At 35.6% G+C, this 25,402-nt stretch overlaps 1 protein-coding gene across 4 annotated transcripts in view; it reads left to right on the plus strand.

The window, feature by feature from the left end:
* The window catches only part of DDX4 (DEAD-box helicase 4), a 102,258-nt gene that overhangs the window by 69,395 nt on the left and 7,461 nt on the right, over positions 1 to 25,402 (plus strand). For all 4 annotated transcript variants that reach the window (XM_021076578.2, XM_021076579.2, XM_085001623.1 and 1 more), the window contains 11 exon segments: positions 2,899 to 3,000; positions 4,228 to 4,308; positions 5,604 to 5,651; positions 9,163 to 9,210; positions 9,318 to 9,365; positions 9,573 to 9,715; positions 10,359 to 10,511; positions 11,790 to 11,944; positions 15,841 to 15,970; positions 17,181 to 17,347; positions 21,812 to 21,957. In XM_021076578.2, coding sequence (XP_020932237.1) covers positions 2,899 to 3,000; positions 4,228 to 4,308; positions 5,604 to 5,651; positions 9,163 to 9,210; positions 9,318 to 9,365; positions 9,573 to 9,715; positions 10,359 to 10,511; positions 11,790 to 11,944; positions 15,841 to 15,970; positions 17,181 to 17,347; positions 21,812 to 21,957 — 1,221 coding nt within the window.

Here is a 25,402-nt window from a genome sequence, read left to right on the forward strand (position 1 = left end):
TCTTTAGTTCCATCCATGTCGCTTCAAATGGCATTAGTTTATCTTTTTTATGGATGAGTAGTATTCCAGTGTATACATGTACCACATCTTCTTAACCCATTCATCTGTCAATGGATATTTAGGTTGTTTCCATGTCTTGGCTATTGTGAATAGTGCTGTGATGAACATAGGGGTGCATGTATCTTTTTTCAGTGAAAGTTTTGTCTGGATATATGCCCAGCAATGGTATTGCTGGATCATATGGTAGTTCCATATTTAGTTTTCTGAGGTCCCTCCACAGTGTTTTCCATAGTGATTGTACCAATTTACATTCTCTTCAACAGTGTAAGAGGGTTCCCTTTTTTCCACACCCTCTCCAGCATTTGTTATTTGTAGACTTATCCAGTGGCCATTCTGTGACTGGTGTGCAGTGGTACCTCATTGTGGTTTTGATTTGCATTTCTCTAATAATTAGTGATGTTGAACATTTTTTCATGTGCCTACTGGTCATCCATATGCCTTCTTTGGAGAATTGTCTGTTTAGGTGTTCTGCACATTTTTCAATTGGGTTGTTTTTTTTGTTGTTGAGTTGTATGAGTTGTTTGTATGTTTTGGATATAGGCCTTTGTCTGTTGCTTTGTTTGCAAAGATTTTCTTCCATCCTAGGGTTGTCTTTTCAATTTTTTAATAATTTCCTTTGCTGTGCAAAAGCTTTTGAATTTAATTAGGTCCCATTGGTTTATTTGTGTCTTTATTGACATTATTCTAGGAGGTGGATCAAATAAGATGTTGCTATGATTTATGTCAAAATGTGTTCTGCCTATGTTTTCCTCTAGGAGTTTTATAGTATCTAGCCCTATATTTAGGTCTTTAGTCCATTTTGAGTTTATTTTTGTGTATGGTGTTAGTGTCCTATTTTCATTCTTTTACATGTAGCTTTTTAGTTTTCCCAGCACCATTTATTGAAGAGACTGTCTTTCTTCCACCATATGTTCTTGCCTCCTTTGTCATAGATTAATTGACCGTAGGTGCTTGGGTTTATTTCTGGGTTTTCTATCCTGTACCATTATTCTGTATTTATGTTTTTGTGCCAGTACCATATTGTTTTGATAACTATAGCTTTGTAGTATTAAGTCAGGAAGCTTTATTCCTTCATTCTCATTTTTCTTTTTCAATGTTGCTTTGGCTATCTGGGGTCTCTTTTGTTTCCATACAAATTTTTAAATGTTCTGTTCTAGATCTGTAAAGAATGCCCTTGGTAATCTGATAGAGATTGCACTGACCCTGTAGATTGCCTTAGGTAGTATAGTCATCTCAACAGTATTGATTCTTCCAATCCAAGAGCATGGCATATCTTTCCATTTGTTTGTGTGGTCTTTGATTTCTTTCATCAGTGTCTTACAGTTTTCAGAGTATATATCTTTTGTCTCTTTAGGTAGGTTTATTCCTAGGTATTTTATTCTTTTTGATCTGATGGTAAATGGGATGGTTTCTCTGATTTCTCTTTCTGATCTTTCATTGTTAGTATATAGAAATGCAATTGATTTCTGTGTATTAATTTTGTAGTCGTAACTTTGCCAAATTCATTGAAGAGTTCTAACAGTTTTCTGGTGCTATCTTTAGAGTTTCCTAGGTATAGTATCATGTCATCTGCAAACAGTTTTAGTTTACTTCTTCTTTTCCAATTTGAATTCCTTTTATTTTTTTTTCTCTGATTACCATGGCTAGTACTTTCAAAACTATGTTGAATAATAGTAGTGAAAGTGGACATCCTTGTCTTCTTCCTGATTTTAGTGGAAATGTCAGTTTTTCACCATTGAGAATGATGTTAGCTGTGGGTTTTTCTTTTTCTTTTTTTATTATTTATTATTTTTTATTATTTTTATTTATAATTATTTTTATTATTATTTATAATATTTTTATTTGTACACACACACACAAAAGTAATTTTTTACTGAAAGAAGGAACAAAAAGATAAACTGTTTCTTGAAAAAGATAAACCCTGATAAGCTTTCCTAAAAGATAAAGAGGCAGGAATAATTTTGAATACAAAAGTGAGTGTATTGAAAATAGATTGTTCTTAGTTTGAAGAGTACTCTGTAAAGTTTAGGTAATAGATGCAAGACTATGATTCTGCTTTGAATTAGTTCTGCTCCATTTTATAAACAGGCTTTAAGTGTGCCTATATGTATATATTTTATATTTATATATTTAAGTGTGCATATATATATATATATATGTATATATATATATATATATAATCCAGTATCAGGGAGTATAATATTTTTACCTTTTTACCTTTATCAGTTTCTTTAGGTGTGAATTGTTACAGGTTCATAAACTAAGTAATACTAGGTTTTCTGTTTCCTGCCGACTTGTCATTTTGGTTTTGACTTGATCTTATTCTGTCCTAGGTAGGATCAAATTTTACTCGAACTGTTTCTCCTGATTTTTTTTGGTATTCAGTTGAATTAAAAATGCATTGTTCATAACAGGAAATCAGACTTTGTATGTACCTCCATGTCTGTGCTTTAAGTAAGATGTTTACTATTCCCTAGAGGAGATAAATATAAGCCTCGATAATCTTTCTCTGGATTGTGGAAATCCTGATGATAGTGCAGTTGTGGCAACTTTCAGTGTTTTACAAGTGTCATGTTCTCCTTTTAGTCATTTTTAGTTTTCATTCCCTAAGTAAGCAGTGTTTTTTTTTTTTTTTAAATTGCAGCTATATCTATTTATACTAGTAAAGTTCAACATGTATGGGTCAAATGTGGCGTTTCTTTCTTGTAACTATCTGTTAATGCCTTAAAATATTTAAAGTCATTGCATTATGCAAGGCTTAAATTAACTTGGCCATCATGTCCACAAGACTTCTTTGTTGTTTTGTGTTGTTCTTGTGTGTATGTTTTAATATTATAGGCTTTCAAGATGGAAATGATTCAGAAGCCTCAGTGTCGTCCAGAAGAGGTGGAAGAGGTAGTTTCCGAGGTTGCCGTGGACGATTTGGTCTAGGAAGTCCAAGTTAGTAGTGGATTGCAAATGGTATACTTTGTTTATTAAGAAAAAAATGATAAAAAATAATATCTATTATATAAGGTTGTTATGATTATATGAGAACAACTTTAGCATAGTGGCTGGTACATAATCACTTACATTGTATAAAATATTATTTTTTAGACACATGTAATTCCTTTCTGATTAAGTGGGAATGTACGAATCTTTCTAGAATTTTGTATGACCTACTTCTTTAAAATTAGAGACCATGAAGCATTTTAGTGCTTTGATAATGATGCACTAAACCTTATAAATAGGTGGGCTTCTTCATGGATCTGTCTCCCATTATACCTTCTGTCACCTATGTGGCTTTCTACCTGAATTCTTCCAGTCATCATTCCTTGGTGCTAAGGTATTGTCTTCTGAAATCACTGTTGGATTTCATGAGTCTCTTAACAGAGGAGGACAGAATAGTGGAAGCTAAGACATAAATTCATATGTTTTCATAGATGTGTAGCAGATTAGTGAATTTTTACTTTCAAAAAGGTAAAGAGAGGAGTTCTTGTTGTGGCTCAGCAGTAATGAACCCAACTAGTATCCATGAGGATGTGGGTTTGATCCCTGTACTTGCTCAGTGGGTTAAGGAGCCTATGTTGCTATGAGCTGTAGTGTAGGTCACAGACATGGCTCAGATCACACATTGCTGTGGCTGTGGTATAGGCTGGCAGCTGCAGCTCCAATTCAACCCCTCTCTGGGGAACTTCCGTATGCTTTGGATGTGGCCCTAAAAATACAAAAAAAAAAAAAAAAAAAAAAAAAAAAGATGTGGAGGGTTGCTGTTCAGCACTGATACAGTTTGATTTGGCAGCCGTGGGAGCAAGGGGATGCTATTCTGGTGAATAAGCAATGAGATGGTGTAATGTGAAGTTTCTGGGGGCAATAACAGTACTGCTTTTCAGAGGTGACTTAACTTTTGCTTATATCATATTTTGGCAAAGTATTGACCCAAACTACTTGTATAAAATAATTTCATTAAATAAAAAATTTAAGCAAGTAGTTTGTATTGAAGGAAATAATTTGTGGAGAAATTTATTTGTGATATTTATAAAAATACTGCTATTTCTCTTAAATTTAAATCATTTTATCCTGAGTTTTTTTCACTTCAGGCACCACAAATTGATTTTTTTTCCCCTTTATGACATGAGTTAAAAGTTTCTTAAAAGTAACAGTCTAATTTTATTATCTGTAATCTAGATAGCGAATATGAACAAGATGAGGGGACCCATCGTACTGGTGGCTTTTTTGGTTCTAGAAGATCAGCATTAAGTGGTGCAGGTGAGAAATTGAATTTATTACTGAATATTAATCATTAATATATGCTTTTAGCTCTAGGATTAGTAAACCTGATATATATTTTTAAGATATATTAAATTGGCTCATGACTTTCTCTGCTTTTTAAATTTGTAGGCAAAAACATATGAACAGTTTTGTCTTATAAAATTTGTTCACTGTGAATTATTTTTGCTCTCTTATTTGTTTGGAATATAAATGTACTTTTAATTGAGAAGAAGGAAAATGAAGTTTGCAGTGGTTTAAAAAAAGAATTCTGGTTTAAAAAAAGAATTCTGAGTTAGGGGTTTTGAGTAGAAAGGGGAAAAAGTGTTCAAATGTGGTTAAATAAACTGTGGTTCTGGAGTTCCCATTGTGGCTCAGCAGTAATGAACCCAACTAGTATCCCTGAGGATGCAGGTTTGATTCCTGGCCTTGCTTGGTGGGTTAAGGATCCGGCGTTGCCATGAGCTGTGGTGTAGGTCACAAACCTGGCTCCGGTCCTGTGTTGCTGTGGCAGTGGTGTAGGGTCGGCAGCTGCAGCTCAGTTTCGACCCCTATAGCCTGGGAACTTCCATATGCTGCACATGTGGCCCTAAAATGCAAAGAAACAAAAAAACCCATCTGCTACTACAAAGAAATGAGTGCTTAAGCCATGAAAAGACATAGAGGAACCTTAAATGCACATTACTAAGTGAAAGAAACCAATATGAAAAGGCTACATACCATGTAATTAGAACTATATGACATTCTGGAAAGGGCAAAAACTATATGAAGAAGGATGAAAAAAAAAAAAACCAGTGTGCTTAGGGGGAAGAGCATGGAGGATTTTTAGGGCAGTGAAATTATTTTGTATGATACTGTAATGGTGAATATATGCCATTACATATTTGTCCATACAAAAAGAATATACAATTCCAGGAGTGAACTATAATATAAATGATGGACTTTGGGTGATTGTGATGTGTCAGCACAGGTTCATCCATTGTAACAAATGTACCTCTCTGATGGGGGATGTTGATAATGGGAAGGCTATGCAGGTGTGAGTACAGGGGGTATATGGGAAATCGCTGTACTTTCCCCTTAAATTTTGCTGTGATTCTAAAACTGCCCTAAAAAAACGAGGTCTTTAAACAAAATGTTCAGGTGAGAAAAAGGTATAGAAATAAGAGATGGGTTGATTAAGGAACCAATAATCCTGAGTAATGACTCAGTATTTGAATACAGATAGCTGTATGGTTTATGTGTTTGAGGAGGATCCTACATTTTTTCTAAATATTCTGTAAAACAACGCCTCACAGGTAATGGTGACACTTACCAAAGCAGAAGTGGTAGTGGAAGTGGACGAGGTGAGTTCTTACTTTTTTTTAACCTTTAAAAAAAATTATTCATGTTGTTTAAACTAAAAAAAAATTAAAATTTACCCATTTTTATCGTTCCTTACCCCTTACTCTGGCAACCACCAGTCTCTCTGTATTTATGAGCTTGGCCTTTTATTGACTTTGCTTGTTTTTTGTTGTTGTTGTTGTTGTTTTTTATTTTTTTATCTATTTTATTTTATTATTATTATTATTTTTTGTCTTTTCTAGGGCCACCCCCATGGCATATGGAGGTTCCCAAGCTAGGGGTCCAATCAGAGCTGTAGCTGCCAGTCTACACTGGAGCCACAGCAACGCTGGATCCGAGCCGTGTCTGTGACCTATACCACAGCTCACGGCAACACTGGATCCTTAACCCACTGAGCAAGGCCAGGGATCAAAGACGCAACCTCATGGTTCCTAGTTGGATTCCTTAACCACTGAGCCACAATGGGAACTCCTTGTTTGGTTTTTTAAGTGATTTTTTTAAAAAATTATTTATTTTCTAAAAGTATAGTTGATTTACAATATTGTGCCAATTTCTGCTGCACAGCAAAGTGACCTAATCATACATATATATACATTGCTTTTCTTAAATTGTCTTCCATCATGGTCTTTCCCAAGAGATCGGAAGATTGGATATAGTTCCCGGTGCTCTATAGTAGGACTTCATTGCTTATCCATTCTATGTTGTTTTTTTTTTTTCTTCATTTTTAAAAAAGTTTTACTGAGGTATAGTTGACTTACAGTGTTGTGATTTCTGCTGTACAACAAAGTGATTCAGTCATACATGTACACACATCCATTTTCTTTTAGATTCTTTCCCCATATAGATTGTTACAGAATATTGGGTAGAGGTCTCTGTGCTATACAGCCAGTCCCCATTGACCAATCATTCCATGTAGCTCAGTGTACATATGCCAGTCCCAAACTTCTAGTCCATCCCTCCGCCCACCTCCACATTCTAAATATAATAGTTTGCATCTCTTAACCCAAAAATCCCAGTCCATCCCACTCCCTTCCCTCCTACCCCTTGGCAACCATAAGTCTCTTCTCCATGTCTGTGAGTCTCTTTCTGTTTTGTAGATAGGTTCATTTGTACCATATTTTAGATTCTACATATAAGTGATATAATATGGTATTTGTCCTTTCTTTCTGACTTGCTTCACATGGTCTATGAATCTTTAGTTGCATCCATGTTGCTGCAAATGACATTGTTTCATTCTTTTTATGGCTGAGTGGTATTTCATTATATATATGCACCACATCTTCTTAATCCATTCATCTGTGGACATTTTGGTTGTTTCCATGTCTTGGCTATTGTGAATAGTGCTGCAAGGAACATAGGGGTGCATGTATATTTCAGCTTTTTAGGGCCACACCTGTGGCATATGGAGGTTCCCATGCTAGGGGTTGAATCAGAGCTGTAGCTGCCAGCCTATGCCACAGCACCATAGGATCTGAGCTGTATCTGCTACCTACACCACAGCTCACGGCAACCTGGATTCTTAACCCACTGAGCAAGGCCAGGGATTGAACCTGCTTCCTCATGGATGCCATTCAGGTTCATTAACTGCTGAGCCACGAGGGGAACTCTGGTACATATGTCTTTTTGAATTATAGTATTGTTTGGATATATGCTCGGAAGTGGGATAGCTAGATCATACGTTAGTTCTATATTTAGTGGGATAGCTAGATCATACATTAGTTTCTATATTTAGTTTTTCTATATCACCTCCATGCTGTTTTCTATGGTGGTTGTACCAATTTACATTCCTGAGGTAAGTTCTTATTTGGTCCATCTATAAACGCTTAAAATTATTGTAGTCCAAGTTTAATTTTTTAATGTTAAAGGTAGCCTTTATGTCAAACCTTAACCTATTGCTGCTTTTATACACTTTGAGGAGTATATATTTGCACAGCCAGTTTGGAGAGTTATTTAATACTCTTTAATCCAGCAGTTCAACTGTAGGAATTATATACTATAGATGCATTTTTTCAATATATATAAAAGAGTGTTCACTGAAGCTTCATTTATAATAAAACTCAAAATCACCTAAAATTCATTAACAAATAATTTTAATAAATCCTATAGTCATAAATGGAAAATAACATGCAAATGTTAAAGATTGAGATGTAATCTATCTGTACAAATCCTTATTATATTAAAATAATGTTCTTTCTTACAAGGTGGTTATTTGGTTTGGTATAGGAAATAAAGTTCAGTATAGATGATTTTATACTATGAAAAAATTTTCTATTATAAATATTTAAATGTCATAAATGTTAATATGTTTACCAGACTAGTGAAACAATAAAGCTTGTTTGATATCTCTGGAAATTTTTCAGTGATCATTATTATTAGTCTGAGAGTATTCACAGTGGCAACTCCTTTGAATTGCCTTTCCCTGCTCTCTCCCTTGGATTCGTGATTTCTTCATTAAGGGGGAAATTATTAATGGCTAAACCATATTTTCTACAAATGTTCACATCTTATTTGAAAAAGGATTTCAAGACCTGTGGACATACACGATACAAAGATTAGAGCACTTACATGTAAAAATGCTATATTCAGCTGGCTTTTCAAATCTAATGCAATCCTTATTTTTTTGTGCTAGTACCTGAAAGTGGCACAATAAATGGGTACTTATCTAAAACTCAGAATAGTAGTGTATAGAAAAGAGTTAACATGACAGACCTGACTGCTGTTCTTTGAAAGTCTTCCAAGGTTGGCCCTTGCCTGGCATCTGGGAACTTGAATTTGGGGAGGGTTCTCACCACTCTAATTGGTATAAGAGCACCTCACTGTGCCTGAACTGTTTGTATAGCAACATGGTTTATGCTGATACCTGCTTTTCCTCTGGGAGTCTGCAGGTTTGATATATGCCAGTCAGAAGGTGCCTACATTATCAGCCCCTCATAAAAACCCTGGATTCTCAATCTCTAATGGGCTTCTCTGCTAAACAACATTTCCAGTGTGTCGTCACAGCTTGTCCTTTGTGACACCATTGGAAGAGACTCTTGGAGGCTTATGCTTGGTTTTCTCTGGACTTTTCCCCATACACCTTTTTCCTTTGCTGATTTTGCAACCTATCCTTTATGTAATAAGCCACAGCCATGGTTATGGCAGTATTCTGAATCCCAGCAAATCATAGAACCTGTGGGTTGTAGTGGTGACATGCCAACACACATGGATTTTTAGCTCCTTTTAGAAAATATATTTCTTTGATGAGGAATGGAGGAATTAAGAAAGAGACGTAACAAACAAAAAATAATAATGTTATAACAGTATAATATGCATAAAATCAGCATTTTGCATGCTAAGGTACCTTAAAATGTTCAGGATTCTGTTTATCTTAATTGTCTCAAGTATTATTTTTATGAAGGGACTTTACGGATGTCTGTCCATTTTTAGAACAATCTTTTTGACAACAAGTGATGAAAAGAAAGAGGTGCACAGCCTTATATCTTGACTTACTGTCACTATGGATTTCTCTAATAGGTGGTTACAAAGGTCTAAATGAAGAAGTAATTACAGGCTCTGGAAAGAGTAAGTTTTAATTTAGATAAAGTATTTGATTTTTATAGTGAGTATTCTTTTACCCCTAGATTTTTAAAAACATTTATCTTTTTTTTTTGGTTGTAATTCCTTTTAAGATTCTTGGAAGTCAGAAGCTGAAGGAGGAGAAAGTGGTGACATTCAAGGTATCTTAATTTTTGTGTGATTCACATGAATGTATATTATGTTTACAAATGTAGAATATTTAAAAATAATTAACTTTTTAAAATTTGAAGTGAAAACTTTAATGGTAAACATTGGGAATTTCTATATTATTTAAAATTTGAATTTGTCAGTGTTTGTTTTCTCTCTTATTCTAGTCCTTGTAAATTCTTTTTTATTTAAATTCGAAGGACCAAAAGTAACCTACATACCACCTCCTCCCCCTGAGGATGAGGACTCCATCTTTGCACATTATCAGACAGGCATAAACTTTGACAAATATGATACTATTCTTGTAGAAGTATCTGGACATGAGGCACCGCCAGCAATTCTGGTCAGTGTAATAATTGTTTCTGTAATGACTATGTAGCAAACTTTGGTTTTTAAAAATTTGGTGCATTTCTTTAAGTTGATATAAAGAATATGAAAATCTAATCTTTAGTATCTAATGTCTTAGGTTGGAAATTTAGAACCATGTCTACCATTTATATTAGAATTAATTGCTGTGTTGAAAGTGAAGGCACTGTATTTCTTCCCTACCTCCCTGAACAGAATGAGAACTTTATTTAAATATACTAGAAAGGATACTTTTCCTAGAGATTCAAGATTTCTGCTTCCTAAGATGTGAGAAATTGTGTCTTAGGGGAAGTGATCTTCTAAGGATTGGGGGGAGCCCAGAGTCACCTTTAGATATTGAGCTGCTGTTATTGATCAGAGTTATTTGTATCTCACAGGTTTTAAGGGGGCAGAAAAAAGTGTTTTGAACCATTGTCTGTAGGGAATACTCCTTAATTCTATCAAATAATAACTTACAGCTGCTGGATATTACTTTTGAGAGGGGCATATTTGTAAATTTAACTGTAATACATAAGGTGGAATCAAAAACTTGAAACTAATTCAAATGAAATATGTTTATGGGCTGATTGCATATAATATGTGGAATTTAGTCACTGCCTCCTTTTTTTTTTTTTTTTTAGACTTTTGAAGAAGCTAATCTCTGTCAGACACTGAATAGCAACATTGCTAAAGCTGGTTATACTAAGCTTACTCCTGTACAGAAGTACAGTATTCCTATTATACTAGGAGGACGAGATTTGATGGCTTGCGCTCAGACAGGGTCTGGAAAGACTGTAAGTCACTTTCCTACATATATTCTGCCCCATATTCAAACTGTTACTCTTTGAACTTTGTTTTTTCTCAAGTAGATGATTTCAATGAAATGTTTTGCTTCTGATTTCTGGTTTTATTGGGATTTGTGTACTTCTGAAGAAAGAATTTTGAACTGTTTCTAGAGCAGTGTTGCAGTTCATAGATGTTTAATCTCTTTACAAGTATGTTCACCTCCTTCTGTGGAACATAATATATAAAACAAAATTATGGAGAGCCAAAGAACCAGAGGCTATAAGACACAGAGAAAGGAAAAAAGTAATTTATGTAATATAGCTGATACAGGTTTGGAGTCAAAAGAATGAGAAATATCTATATGCTCTTTACCTGGTCCTTAGTATAATGTGACCTCGGGTTATGCTAATTCTAAAAGGACTCTGATGGGACCAGGCTGGTCTTAGGACGAAATTCTGGGCTTTCTCTATTAAATAGGGTTTAATGAAATGAGTATTAAAGACTGTCATTTCTAGGACAATGGAGTCTTGGTTCATACTGTTTTAGTCTTGGTAAGCCTCCATAGTAGAGTTGAAGGGAAAATAGGCGAGTTATGTAATTTAGTAGCTGATGTGTGACTTAAATGTGGTTTTGGACACAGATTTTAGTGTCTTATACGTTTAATGAGAAAACTCTAAGACAGAATTTCTCTTGCCACATGTAACTTTAATAAGGGTGATATGGGAATTCCTTGATGGCTCAGCAAGTTAAGGATCTGGCATTGTCACTGCTGGGGCTTGGGTCACTGCTGTGACACAGGTTAGATTCCTAGTCTGGGAATTTCTGCATGCCATGGTGTGGCCAAAAAAAAAAATAAGGGTGATGTGTTTAGGAATCCAAATGAATGGTTTCCCAATTATTGCTCTGCTTATGGAACATTTTTGTCATTTATTCTGAGTGATAATTTTATTACTATCTCAGAAGGATTCGTGTAGAATAATTGCTAAATGCTGCATTCACCTCTGTAAATATGTTACTTAGAATCTGTGGCTGTGTTTTTTAAAAAGAGAACAAAAATATTTTGATAGGGTAGATTAACTTTATCACACATTTTATATTGTATAATATGAGCATAAAGACCTAAACATTAATAACTCATTGAAATAAAAATTAATTTCCTTTCTCATGTTAAATTTATCAAAAGACGAAAGACAAATTTAAAGAATAATAAGGACATGAGAAATAGGTCACCATAGGAAGAAGGATGACACATTATAAATTTTTCAATTATGTAATTTAACTCCTAGGCAGCCTTTCTCTTGCCAATTTTGGCTCATATGATGCGTGATGGAATAACTGCCAGTCGTTTTAAAGAGCTGCAGGAACCAGAGTGTATTATTGTAGCACCAACTCGAGAATTGATCAATCAGATCTATTTGGAAGCCAGAAAATTTTCTTTTGGGTAAGTACATCTGTAATGCCATTCATAAACGAACTTTTCTTTAGAGATTTTTCTTACTTTTGGAAGAACTTGGTGAATGAGTAATAATGCACGCATGTAATTTAGTCTTACTTGATTGAAGTTTCCTTTTCATAATCATATTTATGGAATGTCTTTTTCTTTTTGGCTGTGCCTGAGGCATGTGGATATTCCTAGGCCAGGGGTCAAACCTGCACTACAGCAGGGACCTGAGCTGCTGTAGTGGCAATACCAAATCCTTAACTTGCTGCACCACAAGAGAACTCCTGGAATATCTTTATTTTCAAAAAGAAATATCCTTGCTAAAAATGAGATCGTTGTAGAAGTAGAACAGTACTAGTAAACATACTGGTATGTTTTCTGGTAGTTTTGAATAATGTATGTTTAAAAATGAACTTAAGGTGTTTCTGATGATTTTTTTTTTTTACACATAACTTCATTAAATGGATAACTGCTTATTTTATAGTTAGACCTAATTTTTGTTTGTTTGCTTGCTTTTGTCTTTTTAGGGCTGCACCAGTGGCATATGGAGGTTCCCAGGCTATAGGGGTTGAATCGGAGCTGTAGCCGCCAGCCTACGCCAGAGCCACAGCAATGCCAGATCCAAGCCATGTCTGAGACCTACACCACAGCTCATGGCAATGCCAGATCCTTAACCCACTGAGAGAGGCCAGGGATCAAACCTTCAACCTCATGGTTCCTAGTCAAATTTGTTAACCACTGAGCCACAATGGAAACTCCAGACCTATTTTTTGATGATTTTAAGATTGTCCATGTATATGTTTTTATTTATTTTGGAGGATTTAGGTTGTTTCTAATTTGAGGGTAGTATAAATAAAAATAATTCTTGCTGTAACGAATAGCTTGCTATATAAACTTTTTCTATTTTTATGTTTTAAGTACAAGAGATTTTTTATAAATGTTAAGGAGTATGGACTCATTTTAAAGCTTGCATTCAGGAGTTCCCATCGTGGCGCAGTGGTTAACGAATCTGACTAGGAACCATGAGGTTGCGGGTTCGGTCCCTGCCCTTGCTCAGTGGGTTAACGATCTGGCGTTGCCGTGAGCTGTGGTGTAGGTTGCAGACTCGGCTCGGATCCCGCGTTGCTGTGGCTCTGGCGTAGGCTGGCAGCTACAGCTCCGATTCGACCCCTAGCCTGGGAACCTCCATATGCTGCGGGAGCGGCCCAAGAAATGGCAAAAAGACAAAAAAAAAAAAATAAAATAAAATAAAATAAAGCTTGCATTCTACCAGCACTATATGAGAATGCCAATTTCACTATACCCTTCGCCAATATTTGGTATTGTACTATCTGTTGCGGCTTACCTTAAAACCTAGTTGTGCAAAACAATAAATATTATCTTACTGTTTCTGAGAGTCAGGAATTGGGGAACAGATTAGCTGGGTACTTAAGGCTTGGGGTCTCTTATGAAGTTATAGACAAGATGTCAGATGGGATTGCAGTCATCAATGCAGGCTTGGCTGAATCTCTCTGTAAGGATGCTTGATTGTTTTTAGCAAGTGGCAGCTTGCTTCCCTTAGATTAAGTGGTCAATGAGAAAGAGCATTGGAGGAGGTTTCGGTGGCTTTTATAAAGTAGTCGCAGTCACTTTCGCTGTGTTCTTTTTGTTGCTAAGCAAGCGATTAAGTTTTGCCCATACCTAGGACCGGCTGTATAATTTGCTAGAACTACTGCAAAGTGAAAATGTGGGGGTCCTTTCTTAAAAAAAAATTATGAATGTTAAGGTAGCAAATAGAGTATTAAATTAGGCTCAAGGCTTTTGTAAACTTGGGACCCTGTGTGACTGCACAGGTTGTACACCTATGAAGCCAGCACTGCACACCCTTATGAGGGAAGGGAGTTAGTATCTATGTTTAAAAGAAGGAAGAAGTATTGAAGAATTTGTGTATGTATTTTAAAACCACCACAGATACCTCTTTTTTTTTTTCCATTTATTTGATTATTGAAAGGTTGAAATACTTTTTTTTTTTTTTTTTTTTTTTTTGGTCTTTTCTGGGGCTGCACCCGCGGCATATGGAGGTTCCCAGGCTAGGGGTGTAATAGGAGTTGTAGCTGCCTGCCTACGCCAGAGCCATAGCAACGTGGGATCCAAGCCTTATCTGCAGCCTACACCAAAGCTCGCAGCAACACTGGATCCTTAACCCACTGAGCAAGGCCAGGGATCGAACCCGCGACCTCCTGGTTCCTAGTTGGATTCATTAACCTCTGAGCCACGACTGGAACTCCTGAAATACTTCTTGAATGCTTGATACATTTTCCTTAGTAAATTATCCATTTGTTGTTTACCATTTTATCTAGTGAGGTATTAATGTTTTTCTTTATAATTTTTTAGAGTTTTCCATGTGGAACCTTAACCTTCTATTTTGTATAAATCAGTTTACTTAAAATGAGAGGAGAAACTACTAAAATTATTAAAATCCCTTAAATGTTAAGCTTGATCTTTTTGAAAAAAGTAGGTGTATATTGCTTATACCAGTGTTTATTTCTTGCTGATTCCCATGTGCTGTATTGCTCTTCAGGCTTTTAAATCAAGTAAAACGTAACAGTTTTCTTTTTTAAAAAACAAAAATATGCATAATAAATTCAAATAATATGTATACACAAAACAAATATTTGCACATGGATATCTGTTGGAACATTGTTTTGGAAAAAGACTGAAAAGTATCTAAATGTCTATCTTTAATTATCCTCTTCAGGGTATACTCACTGTTAACAGTTTTATATGAATTATTGCAGAAATAACTGGTGCACATGTATGCACTTTAATTCTCCTCTCAACAAGTGTTGGCCTACTGAGCTTGTTGTCACCCTATTTTTAAAAATATTGGAGCTAACACTTACACTAAAACTATACTCCTTTTTATGAATGCACAGTATTCCTTTGTATGTATGGACTAAAATTGTAAGTCTTTTATTGTTAGACAGTTAGTAGTTTTCAGTCTTTTGATACTAAAAATAATGTCGGTGAATATTATTGTGCAGTCCTCTTTACCTGTTTGTGGAGACATATCTTAAGGGAAAATTCCTAGATGTGAATTTATTAGGAAAAAGATAAGTTTTAAAATTTCAATAGACACTAACGTTATAAAAGGCATTGATTGCATTAGTTTATCCTCCTGAATGCCAATTTCCCTATACCTCGGCTAACATGGTATTACCACACTTGAAGGAAAATGTTGTTAATCTTCATTTGTTTTGCTTTTAAAAATAATGTTAAAGGATTTAAAAACCATTTGTATTTTTAAAATTTTTATTGAAGTATAATTGATTTATAATTTTGTGTTAATTTCTACTGTACAGCAAAGTGATGTATAGATATATATATATATATTAGAGATATATATATAACTCGTTTTATAGATATATACTTTTTCACATTCTTTTCCATTATGGTTTATCATAGGATATTGGGTGTAGTTCTTTTTGCTATATATAGTCAGACCTTGTTGTTTATTCATCCTGCATGTAATAGTTTGCCTATGTTAATCCCAAACTCCCAATCCTTCCCTCTCCTGTACCCCTTCCTCCTTGGCAACCACAAGTCTGTTCTCATGATCTGTGAGTCTGTTTTTGAAAAACTATTTGTATTTTTTATGAACCATTTGTTCATGTTTTTGGCCTATTGTATGGGTACAGGTCATGTTTATCATGGTTTTCAAAGAGTCCTTTATCAGACAGGTTGCAAATATTTTTTTTCCCCTCAGCTTTTCAACTTCTTTCTGGGAAGAATTTAATTTTTTAAAAGATAGTTGAATTATTAGCGTTGTCTTTATGGATTTCATTTTACGTCTTGTTAGAAACAAATTGCTAATTTTCAAATAACTAGAAAATGACATTTCTTTTTCTTATCAATAGGACTTGTGTAAGAGCTGTTGTTATATATGGGGGAACCCAGTTGGGGCATTCAATTCGACAAATAGTACAAGGCTGTAATATACTATGTGCTACTCCTGGGAGACTGATGGATATCATAGGTAAAGAAAAGGTAGGCTTTATAGGGATAACAGAGTTGTGGGATTAATTAATTTTTTTTTGTATGGAAAAGAGAAAATGGTAGGAAGATACGTACATTTATTGGAGCATCATTTATGCATTAGTCTCCCATCAGATTCATTGAATGCATTCTCATATAAATCGTAAACTAATCCAAATAGGTAAATAGTATTTTCCCTTTTGTACTTGGGAAAAACAGAGTTAGTAAGATTATGTAATTTATTTAAAACCCTAAGCTCTAGTAAATCATTGAACTAGGGTTACAATCTGGAACTTATTCCAGAATGCATATCCTATATACCCCATTACATTGGGAGAGAAATGGAATTAAGTGCCTTTATCTAATTTCCTGTATATCTTAATGAAATCATTTTTTCCTGGAAGAAAGCCTCTGTAGTATGAGTAATTTTGCCTCCTATTTAAGTGTGAGAGTGATATCATCCAGGATTGTTAATTTTCTATCTTTAAGAAGAGATTTTAGGGCTATGTATTTATTTTTATTTTTGATATTCACATACCACATCTCTTTATCAATATTTTCAGTTTATTTTAAAGACCCTGATTTGCTTTTTTAGGCTCTTCTCTAAAGACAATATTTAAAATATGCTCTTTCTGGAGTTCCCGAAGTGGCGCAGTGGTAATGAATCCGACTAGGAACCATGAGGTTGCGGGTTCGATCCCTGGCCTTGCTCAGTGGGTTAAGGATCTGGTGTTGCCGTGAGCTGTGGTGTAGGTGCAGACATGGCTCAGATCCCATGTTGCTGTGGCTTTGGCGTAGGCTGGTGGCTATGGCTCCCATTAGGCCCCTAGCCTGGGAACCTCCATGTGCCTTGGGAGTGGCCCTAGAAAAGGCAAAAAGACCAAAAAAAAAAAAAAAAAAAGGCTCTTGCCGCATAAAGAAGGTTTTTTTAGGATACTTATTAAGAATATCCAAAGCAATCTACCTTGATTTCCCACTAAACATCTTCCATGGGGTGCCAAAGTCACTTGTTTTCTTTTTGCAAATGTGTGCTTCTATTTTTAGCTCTAAGAATTTGTGATAGGTAAAAGTTTCCCAGTTGTTCCTGAGTGATTAGAGAATGAAGGATTTACTAAGGGTTTAAAAGAGTTAAAAATAAATTTACCAGTTATAAGACATTTGAATATGTCATACGTTAACTAGTATGCATTTTTTGCTCTAACCCTTGAAAATACTCTTAAAGATTGGTCTCAGACAAGTCAAATATTTAGTTTTGGATGAAGCTGATCGCATGCTGGATATGGGTTTTGGACCAGAAATGAAGAAGTTAATTTCCTGCCCAGGAATGCCATCAAAGGAACAACGTCAAACACTTATGTTTAGTGCAACTTTTCCAGAAGAAATTCAAAGGTAAATTTTTTTCTTCTTAAAAATAGTTCCTATATATATGTAAATACTTTTTTGGAAGGATAAATAATATGAAAATCTTATTTTTGAGAGATTTTCTTTTTTAATGTCTGCAGCCACGTCATGTGGAAGTTCCTGGACCAGGGTTTGAAATCACACCACAGCTGTGGTAATGCCAGATCTTTAACGTACTGTGCAACAGTGGGAACTCTGAGACTTACTTTTGTAAAAATTTAAGATTATAATTTAGGAAGTTTAAAAAAGTAAGAGTATTTCTAAAAAGTTTACAATATTTTTTTTTGTTTTTTTTTACCTTAATTTCTGGCTTTACATTAGTATCACATTTTATTAAAGTGTGTGGGGGGTGGACGGGGAGGGAGGGAATGAGAGTGTATGAGCATAACACCTAGCTAGGATTTAATAAGTGCTTATTCAATGAAATTATTTTTATAGTTGGACCTTCTCTTCAAACTCAGATTATAGAGCTTGGGGGAGCTGTGCCTATGTTAGAAAATTTATATACCAATTATTGAAAGATACTTGAGTATGATACCATATAGCATGTGGTCTGTGAGTTCTGAGATTAGGATGACACATTGCTGCTAGACTGGTGACTCTTCCTCCTGCCTGCTGGTCCCTTGGTCACAAGGAGCCTAAATAGCCAGACAGCAGCTCTTTCTTACCATTCAGTAAGATTCCTACTGCTTTCTCTGGTGTACCTGTTCTCTTGTTGGGACAAGAAGCACAGATTTCCCATGTGGGTCCCTGGGAAAGTAGGCTGCTCTTGCTTGTATCCCTTGGTTCCCAGACCCATGCATCACATAAAGATCTTTGATTCAAAGAATTGCCATGTCCTATTAAATGATGCTCCATCCTCATAAAGAATCACTTCCAAGCTGGCCCTTTAGATATTCTTTCAGCAGACAGTTCCATTTTGTCAGGCTGGCAGCTTCCGGGTATTGTGGTATGATGTGGACCCCACTGATTATAGACCTGCTAAAAGTGGGTCCCTCTGTCTGATAGAATGTTATGTGGGTTCAAACACTCCTTAAGCCCTTGGATAGTGGCGCTTGCCAGCCCTTGTTGTATCTTGTTCTTTCCTTCCTTCCCTTCCCCCACTTCCCCTTCTTCTTTCCTTCCCTTCCATTTCTCATTTTAGGGCTGCACCCTTGGCATATGGAAGTTCCCAGGCTAGTGACTGAATTGGAGCTGCAGCTCCTTGCCTATACCACATGGGATTGGAGCCACGTCTGTGACCTACACCACAGTTCACGGCAATGCCAGATCCTTAACCCACTGAGCGAGGCCAGGGATCAAGCTCTCGTCCTCATGGATACTAGTTGGCTATGTTACTGCTGAGCCACAACAGGAACTCCTTTCTTGTCTTTTTGATAATAGCTATTCTGACAGTTGTGAGGTGGTATCGCATTGTGGTTTTGATTAGCATTTCCCTGATGATTAGTGGTATTGAATAGCAGCTTTGCATGTGCCTGTTGGCCACATGTATATCTTCTTTGGAAAAATGTCTGTTCAGGTCCTCTGCCCATTTTTTTAAAAAATTGGATTGCTTCATTTGGATGTGGAAGAAACCATCAAGAAATACAAAAAGACAACCTACTGATTGGGAGACAATAATTGCAAATAATATGTTCAATAAGGGGTTAATAACCAAATTATATAAAGAAGTCATGCAACTTAATATTAAAAAACAAACAAATTGCTCAACGTTGTAAATCAGCTATAATTTAAAAAAACAAACCTCCCCAAACAACCCAGTTATTATTTGTATTCTTAATCTCTCTCCTCAGCTCCAGACTTTGAGATTTAATTCTGTAAGAGTGTTTTGACTCTTAGATGAATTACCACAGCAATCCATGTTCATCAAGTCCAAAATCGAACCTATTCTTCAACTCCCTCTTTCCTTTTCAGTTTTCCTTTTTGGCATTATGGTCTTTGGAAGCCATAATCCATTGAATCATGTTGATTCCTCCCTCATACTCCTTTAACTATCCTTCAAAAATATTCAACTCATCAGTTATCTCTAAAATACTCAAATTTGTTAGTTTCTTCTCTATTTCTCACCTAATTTTGGGTCCTTTTCAGTTTCTCTCTGCTCATCATAGTAGTTTTCTAACCTGTCTGCCTCCCTGTAGTCTCACTTTTGTGCTAGCAAAAATTCCAAAGCAAAATCTGATCTGTATATCCATTTATTTAAAACAAACCCTCCCATATCTTTCCATCTCCACAGACTGTCTTTCAAATTCTTTTACACATGACATAATCTCTGCTTCATCTGCCAGTGTCTTACCTGGAATGATATTTTTCTGGCCTATTTAGACTATTTCCTATTGACTGTGCAAGCCAGATTCTGTTTCTCCTTGTTTCTTCTTTCCTTCTGCATAGAATGCCTTTCCTCAGTTATCAGTGTTTCACATTTTTGCTTTGTTGATTCCTTAGCTCAAGCTTCAACCTTGAACTTATTATAGATATCTATAATAGACCTCATATTATTGATTTCCTGCCCAGTGTATCTTGTGAAAGAAACTATTTTAATACACTTTGTACTTTTCTTAGACTTTTGTTATGTTCAATAAATGTTAACTATTATAACACTAGATTATTATACTAAAATATTCAGTAATTAAAATATATAAATTAAACTATATAAAATATTTTTAAATGATTGTAATTTTTTGGCAAGAAATAGATTGATAGGACATTCATGAAAGATACAAATGGTCAGGCAAAGAAGCTCTGCCTGTAATTACTTTTTATATAACTGTATTTATCCTGTTTATCCTGCCTCAGAGGCAGAGACCACCATATTCATCTTTGTACTCCTAGTACCTTGTACCATGTATGCTTGACACAAGGCACTCACTCTGTTTTAATGAGTTTAAAAGGTGATGGACAATTAAGAATTGCAGATGATTTCGAGCATTGTGCCTGGATGAGAGGTTTTTTAACTCTAGAGGTGGTTTATCAACAAGTTTTTCTTTCACATTAAGAGAGCAGGTGAAGAGAAAGAAGCAGCAGTGATTTATTAAGATTCTGGGATGCTGAGTTTGAACTGTTTTCTTGATATGCTAGGAGTGGCTAGAAAGTCAGGGACTGCTACGTGGGAGGGAGGAGGACTGCTGCATGATCTTCCTTCTTGTCCTCACAAACTGGCTCTGTCATTGGCAGTTCCCCTTCTCCCTACCTTGTGTTTCTGGGTGATCAAAGCAGGACTTCTTAATTTTATGCTGTCAGTTTGTGTGTGTGTATCAAGATGTTGATACCCTCAACATCCACAGCCTGGTATGTTTCAGCCCCTGGTCCCTTCTACCTCTTGTCTCATTTTTGTCCATTTATGCTCTACAAATACTATCATTTTCTATGTGTGTCACGAAATGAAAAGAACTACCTTGAGGGTGTTCCCGTCGTGGCGCAGTGGTTAACGAATCCGACTAAAAACATGAGGTTGCGGTTTCGGTCCCTGCCCTTGCTCAGTGGGTTAATGATCCGGCGTTGCCGTGAGCTGTGGTGTAGGTTGCAGACGCGGCTCGGATCCTGCGTTGCTGTGCCTCTGGCGTAGGCCGGTGGCTACAGCTCCGATTCAACCCCTAGCCTGGGAACCTCCATATGCCGCGGGAGCGGCCCAAGAAATAGCAACAACAACAAAAAGACAAAAAGACAAAAAAAAAAAAAAAAAAAAAAAAAAGGAACTACCTTGAGATCTGTTTTACTCATAACAGTTCATTTGAAATACAGTAATTTAACAACTAACATTTTCAGGAAACAATTTCTAACAATAATATACATAAAAGCAGTGAGTGAAAAACAGAATTTTTGCTGTAGGCTTAAATTTAATTTTTTTTTTTTTTCTGAAGCTGCACTCACAGCATATGGAGGTTCCCAAGCTACGGGTCCAATTGGGGCTACAGCTGCCGGCCTACACCACAGCCACAGCAAGACCAGATCTGAGCTGCGTCTGTGACCTACACCATAGCTCATGGCAACGCCAGATCATTAACCCACTGAGCGAGACCAGGGATCAAACCCACAACCCACAACCTCATGGTTCCTAGTCAGATTCGTTTCCACTGTGCCACAACAGGAACTCCTTAAATTTTAATTTTTAATAAAACAATTCCTGCTTGCTGTAGTCTGATACTTATCTTAGTTTAGCTTACTTTTTATTATAGTTATATACACATTTTATATCATTTTGTGTGGTCAACAACACATCCACTTGAAATTACTTATCCATAATTCAACACAGACTTATTTACTGGTTAAGTATTTTACAGAATTTTAACTGATTTTTGAAAGTAGTACTTGGATAATTTAAATATCCACCTTCTCTTATTATACTAGTTGTCATCTGCCTTATTAATATTGAAGTAACACTTGGCAGGAATTCAGTGAATATTATGAGTATTAATGGAAGAAGATAAATTAAGGAATACTCTTTTGTCTTTCAAGGTTGGCTGGGGAGTTTTTAAAATCGAATTATTTGTTTGTTGCTGTTGGACAAGTGGGCGGAGCATGTAGAGATGTTCAGCAGACCATTCTCCAAGTTGGCCAGTACTCAAAAAGAGAAAAACTTGTTGAAATTCTACGAAACATAGGTATCTTACATTGATATGATTATTATTGTCATGATTTTGATTTTTACAGAAATGACTTTTTAAAATGACTAAGTATTATTTGGCATGAGTTAAGTTTTCACTGTTTCCTCTTTATCTAAAGCTCTTTTTATAAAAGGTATTACAGTTCGATTTTCTGGGTAAATTATATAGCAGTATAGTCCTTTCTCCTCCATAAATGTTAAAAGTAGGAAACATTTGAGACTTTGTTTAACAGTGTCTGACCAAAAACTCTTCCGGCAAAAATATATATATTTTTTGTTTTAGAAAATAGGAAGGATGGGTAACATATCTTTACATCAAGCTCTGTCTGCTCCACCAAAAGCAAAATCTTTTTTGTATTTCTAGTTCCCAGTTTTTACTTTCTAAGGCTTCCTGCATTCATAGATTCAAAGAGTTTTAGCACTAGAATGGACTTTAAAGATCTAGTTCTGTCCTTCACAATGTTGATGAGAAATCTATCCCTTCCCCCCACCAAACAAAACCCCCAGTTTTTATAAAAAGTTGTATTTCTTTAATTGAGATAGCCTTAGTTTGTGCCTGGAAATAAAAAGTTCTAATATGGCCATTGTAATAAATTTTGGTTATCTCACAAACTAAGTGTACTTATAAGCAACCCTCATCCTCTGATTTAGTAAATATGTTTTAGTTTGAATGTCGGTGTTGGGATTGGGGAATAGGAAGGCAGGAAGCTGTCTAATTTCCAACAATGAGGGGAAAAAAGGTTGGTTTAGAAAGCACTTATTAAGTGCTTCCAGTCTTCAATTTTTGTTGAGTTTTATTAAACAAAACCTTTTTAAAACCAAATACTCATCTTGAGTTTGAGAAATGTTAAGTTGCTTCACGGTATGTTTCATAACATATACTCTGGCATACAGAATAAAAATAGTAACTGCTATAGGCAACATATTGTTCTTAATGTTTTAAATATGTTGACTCATTTAATTCTTAAAACAACCTTCTGAAGTGGTTTTGTTATCCCCATTTTAAGAATGAGGGCACTGAAATACAGAGAGGTCAAGTCATTTACCCAGTATAAATTAAAGCCCCAAATGCAGAAGGAGATAAGTAATGTATGGTTTTGCTAAAGTTAGAGCACATTTTGGTATAATCACTTAAGATTTTTATATATGAATTTATGAAATAAAGTTTATTTTGAGAATAAGCCTAATGAGCGTTTTTCGAAAGTGTTGGTTTCCCTTTGGGAAACTTTTGAGGTTAGCACTATTTGTATACTTCTTTGTTATTTAAACTGTTGAATGTTTTGTAGTTGAGAGTTCATTATTCTCATATTTTTGTTGTTGTTGTTGTTTTAGGGCTGTACCCGTGGCATATGGAGGTTCCCAAGCTAGGGGTCCAATCAGAGCTTAAGCTCAGCCTACACCACAGCCATAGCAACGCAGGATCCGAGCCATGTCTGCAACCTACACCACAGCTCATGGCAATGCCGGATCCTTAACCTGCTGAACAAGGCCAGGGATCAGACCTGCGTCCTCATGGATACTAGTCAGATTCGTTTCTGCTGATCCACAACAGGAACTCCCTCTTTTTTTTTTTTTTTTTTTTTGACTTTGCACAGAGTAGTCATCCAGTATATCCTCATATTTTACATATTTGTTGTTCATATAATTTATCTCCTTTTCTAATATTTAACTTAAAACTTCTGACTCTCCCTTTCTGCCTTTAAAATGTGTAGATTTCATTGTTTCCTAGTATTAAAACCAACTGCCTTTTTCATAATTTTAAATGAACAGGTGTCAAAGATTTTATTGAGCTCATTGATTACAAAGGGAACTGGTAAGATGCTATAGCCAGTTCAAAGGAGAATTCAAAGAACACATGTGTAGGGTGTCAGGAAGGATGTAGATGAATTTACAAATAGATGTAAAAATGGTCAGTATCCACAAAGCAATAATCAGTTATATTTGAGGGGAAATTTGTATTTGCTTTTTTTATTTTTTATTTTTTTTAGGGCTGCACCCATGGCATATGGAGGTTCTCAAGCTAGGGGTCGAGTTGGAGCTGTAGCCGCTGGTCTGCACCACAGCCACAGCAATGCTAGATCTGAGCCACGTCTGCAGCCTACAGCACAGCACACAGCAATTCCGGATACTTAACCCACTGAGCAAGGCTAGGGATCAAACCTGTGTTCTCATGGATGCTAGTCAGATTCATTTCTGCTGAGCCATGACGGAAACTCCTGGGATTTTTATTGATAAGATTCATTTGCCTTGTGATCACTTGCAGTAAGGATATAAAAGAAGACAAGACAGTAAAAAGGCATGACAGCCCTAAAGGATGTGTTAGTAATCATATTTGCTCATTTCGAAATGTTCAACAGTTTTCTGACAGCTTGTATCCCCGCATGATCACAGTAATCTCAGAGATTGTTATTGATCACAGGAAAAGCGGGTCTCATTATATTTGGCCTGTTTGCATAGGTGCAGCAAGACTATTCCTTAACAGCATAGGCCTCCTTGAGTTTGTTTGTCAGATCTAGAGCCATACAGTATTGAACAAATACTGAAGTCACAAAGTTAACCTCTATCTAGAAGTTTTCTTAAGAAATCTGACATTGAACTTTTAAAAGGCCTCTAAAGAAGGGAAACTAAGTCTAAGAAATTCTCTCTACCATATTTCATCTGCAGTACCTAGAAATTTGAGTGATTCCTCTCTTCTAAAGTTCTCCAGATTTTTTAATGTAATTCTTATTTCATTGAATCTGTTATCAGTCTCTGTTGATGATTCCATCTGCTTCTGGGATAGTCCTAAAAATCATACTTAGTCCAAAGACATCTACAAGTTTACTAAAAATTATACTTAGTCCAAAGATGTCTGCATTGTTGACTTAGAAGTTTCTGTCCAAGACTATTTGAGATATCAGTAATTTGAAGTGCCTGCAACAGTCCTTTCCCACAAGACTTAGAGTCTGCTCTTTGTTGTAGATATTCTGATCTGTAGTTTTATAGCAAAGTCTTTGGACAAGCATCAAAGCAAAACAGAAACTATCGATAGTTGATGGAGAATTGATGATCATTACTGATCATTGTTAAATATGAAAGATCTGATGAGGGATCATAATAATAATGCTACAAATAAGGAAATGTGGTTGTTTCTATGGCATGAAAAATAAAGGTAATAAAACCATTCCTCCAAAATTAAATGTCTATAATGATGATGATTAGGCCTATTTTCAAAGAAGTACGTGAATGGTACATCTGATTTATGAAAATGAGTAGACATAATTTTTATAACAAGAATATCGAGTAGATTAAGCATAGAAAAGAATCTAGTCATCTATATTTTTATAAAATGCCATGTGTAAATCTGATATCCATTCCATTGAGAACCACTGGATGCCAGGTTCAAATTAGAAAGAAATAAGATTGTAGACAAATATTTTAGTAGTAGGTGAAATCATGAAAGC

The sequence above is a fragment of the Sus scrofa genome, chromosome 16, assembly GCF_054392235.1.
Source record: "Sus scrofa isolate SSC_HxYL_T2T_F1_AM1 chromosome 16, Sscrofa_HxYL_maternal_Yorkshire_Landrace_v2.0, whole genome shotgun sequence".
NCBI lineage: Eukaryota > Metazoa > Chordata > Mammalia > Artiodactyla > Suidae > Sus > Sus scrofa.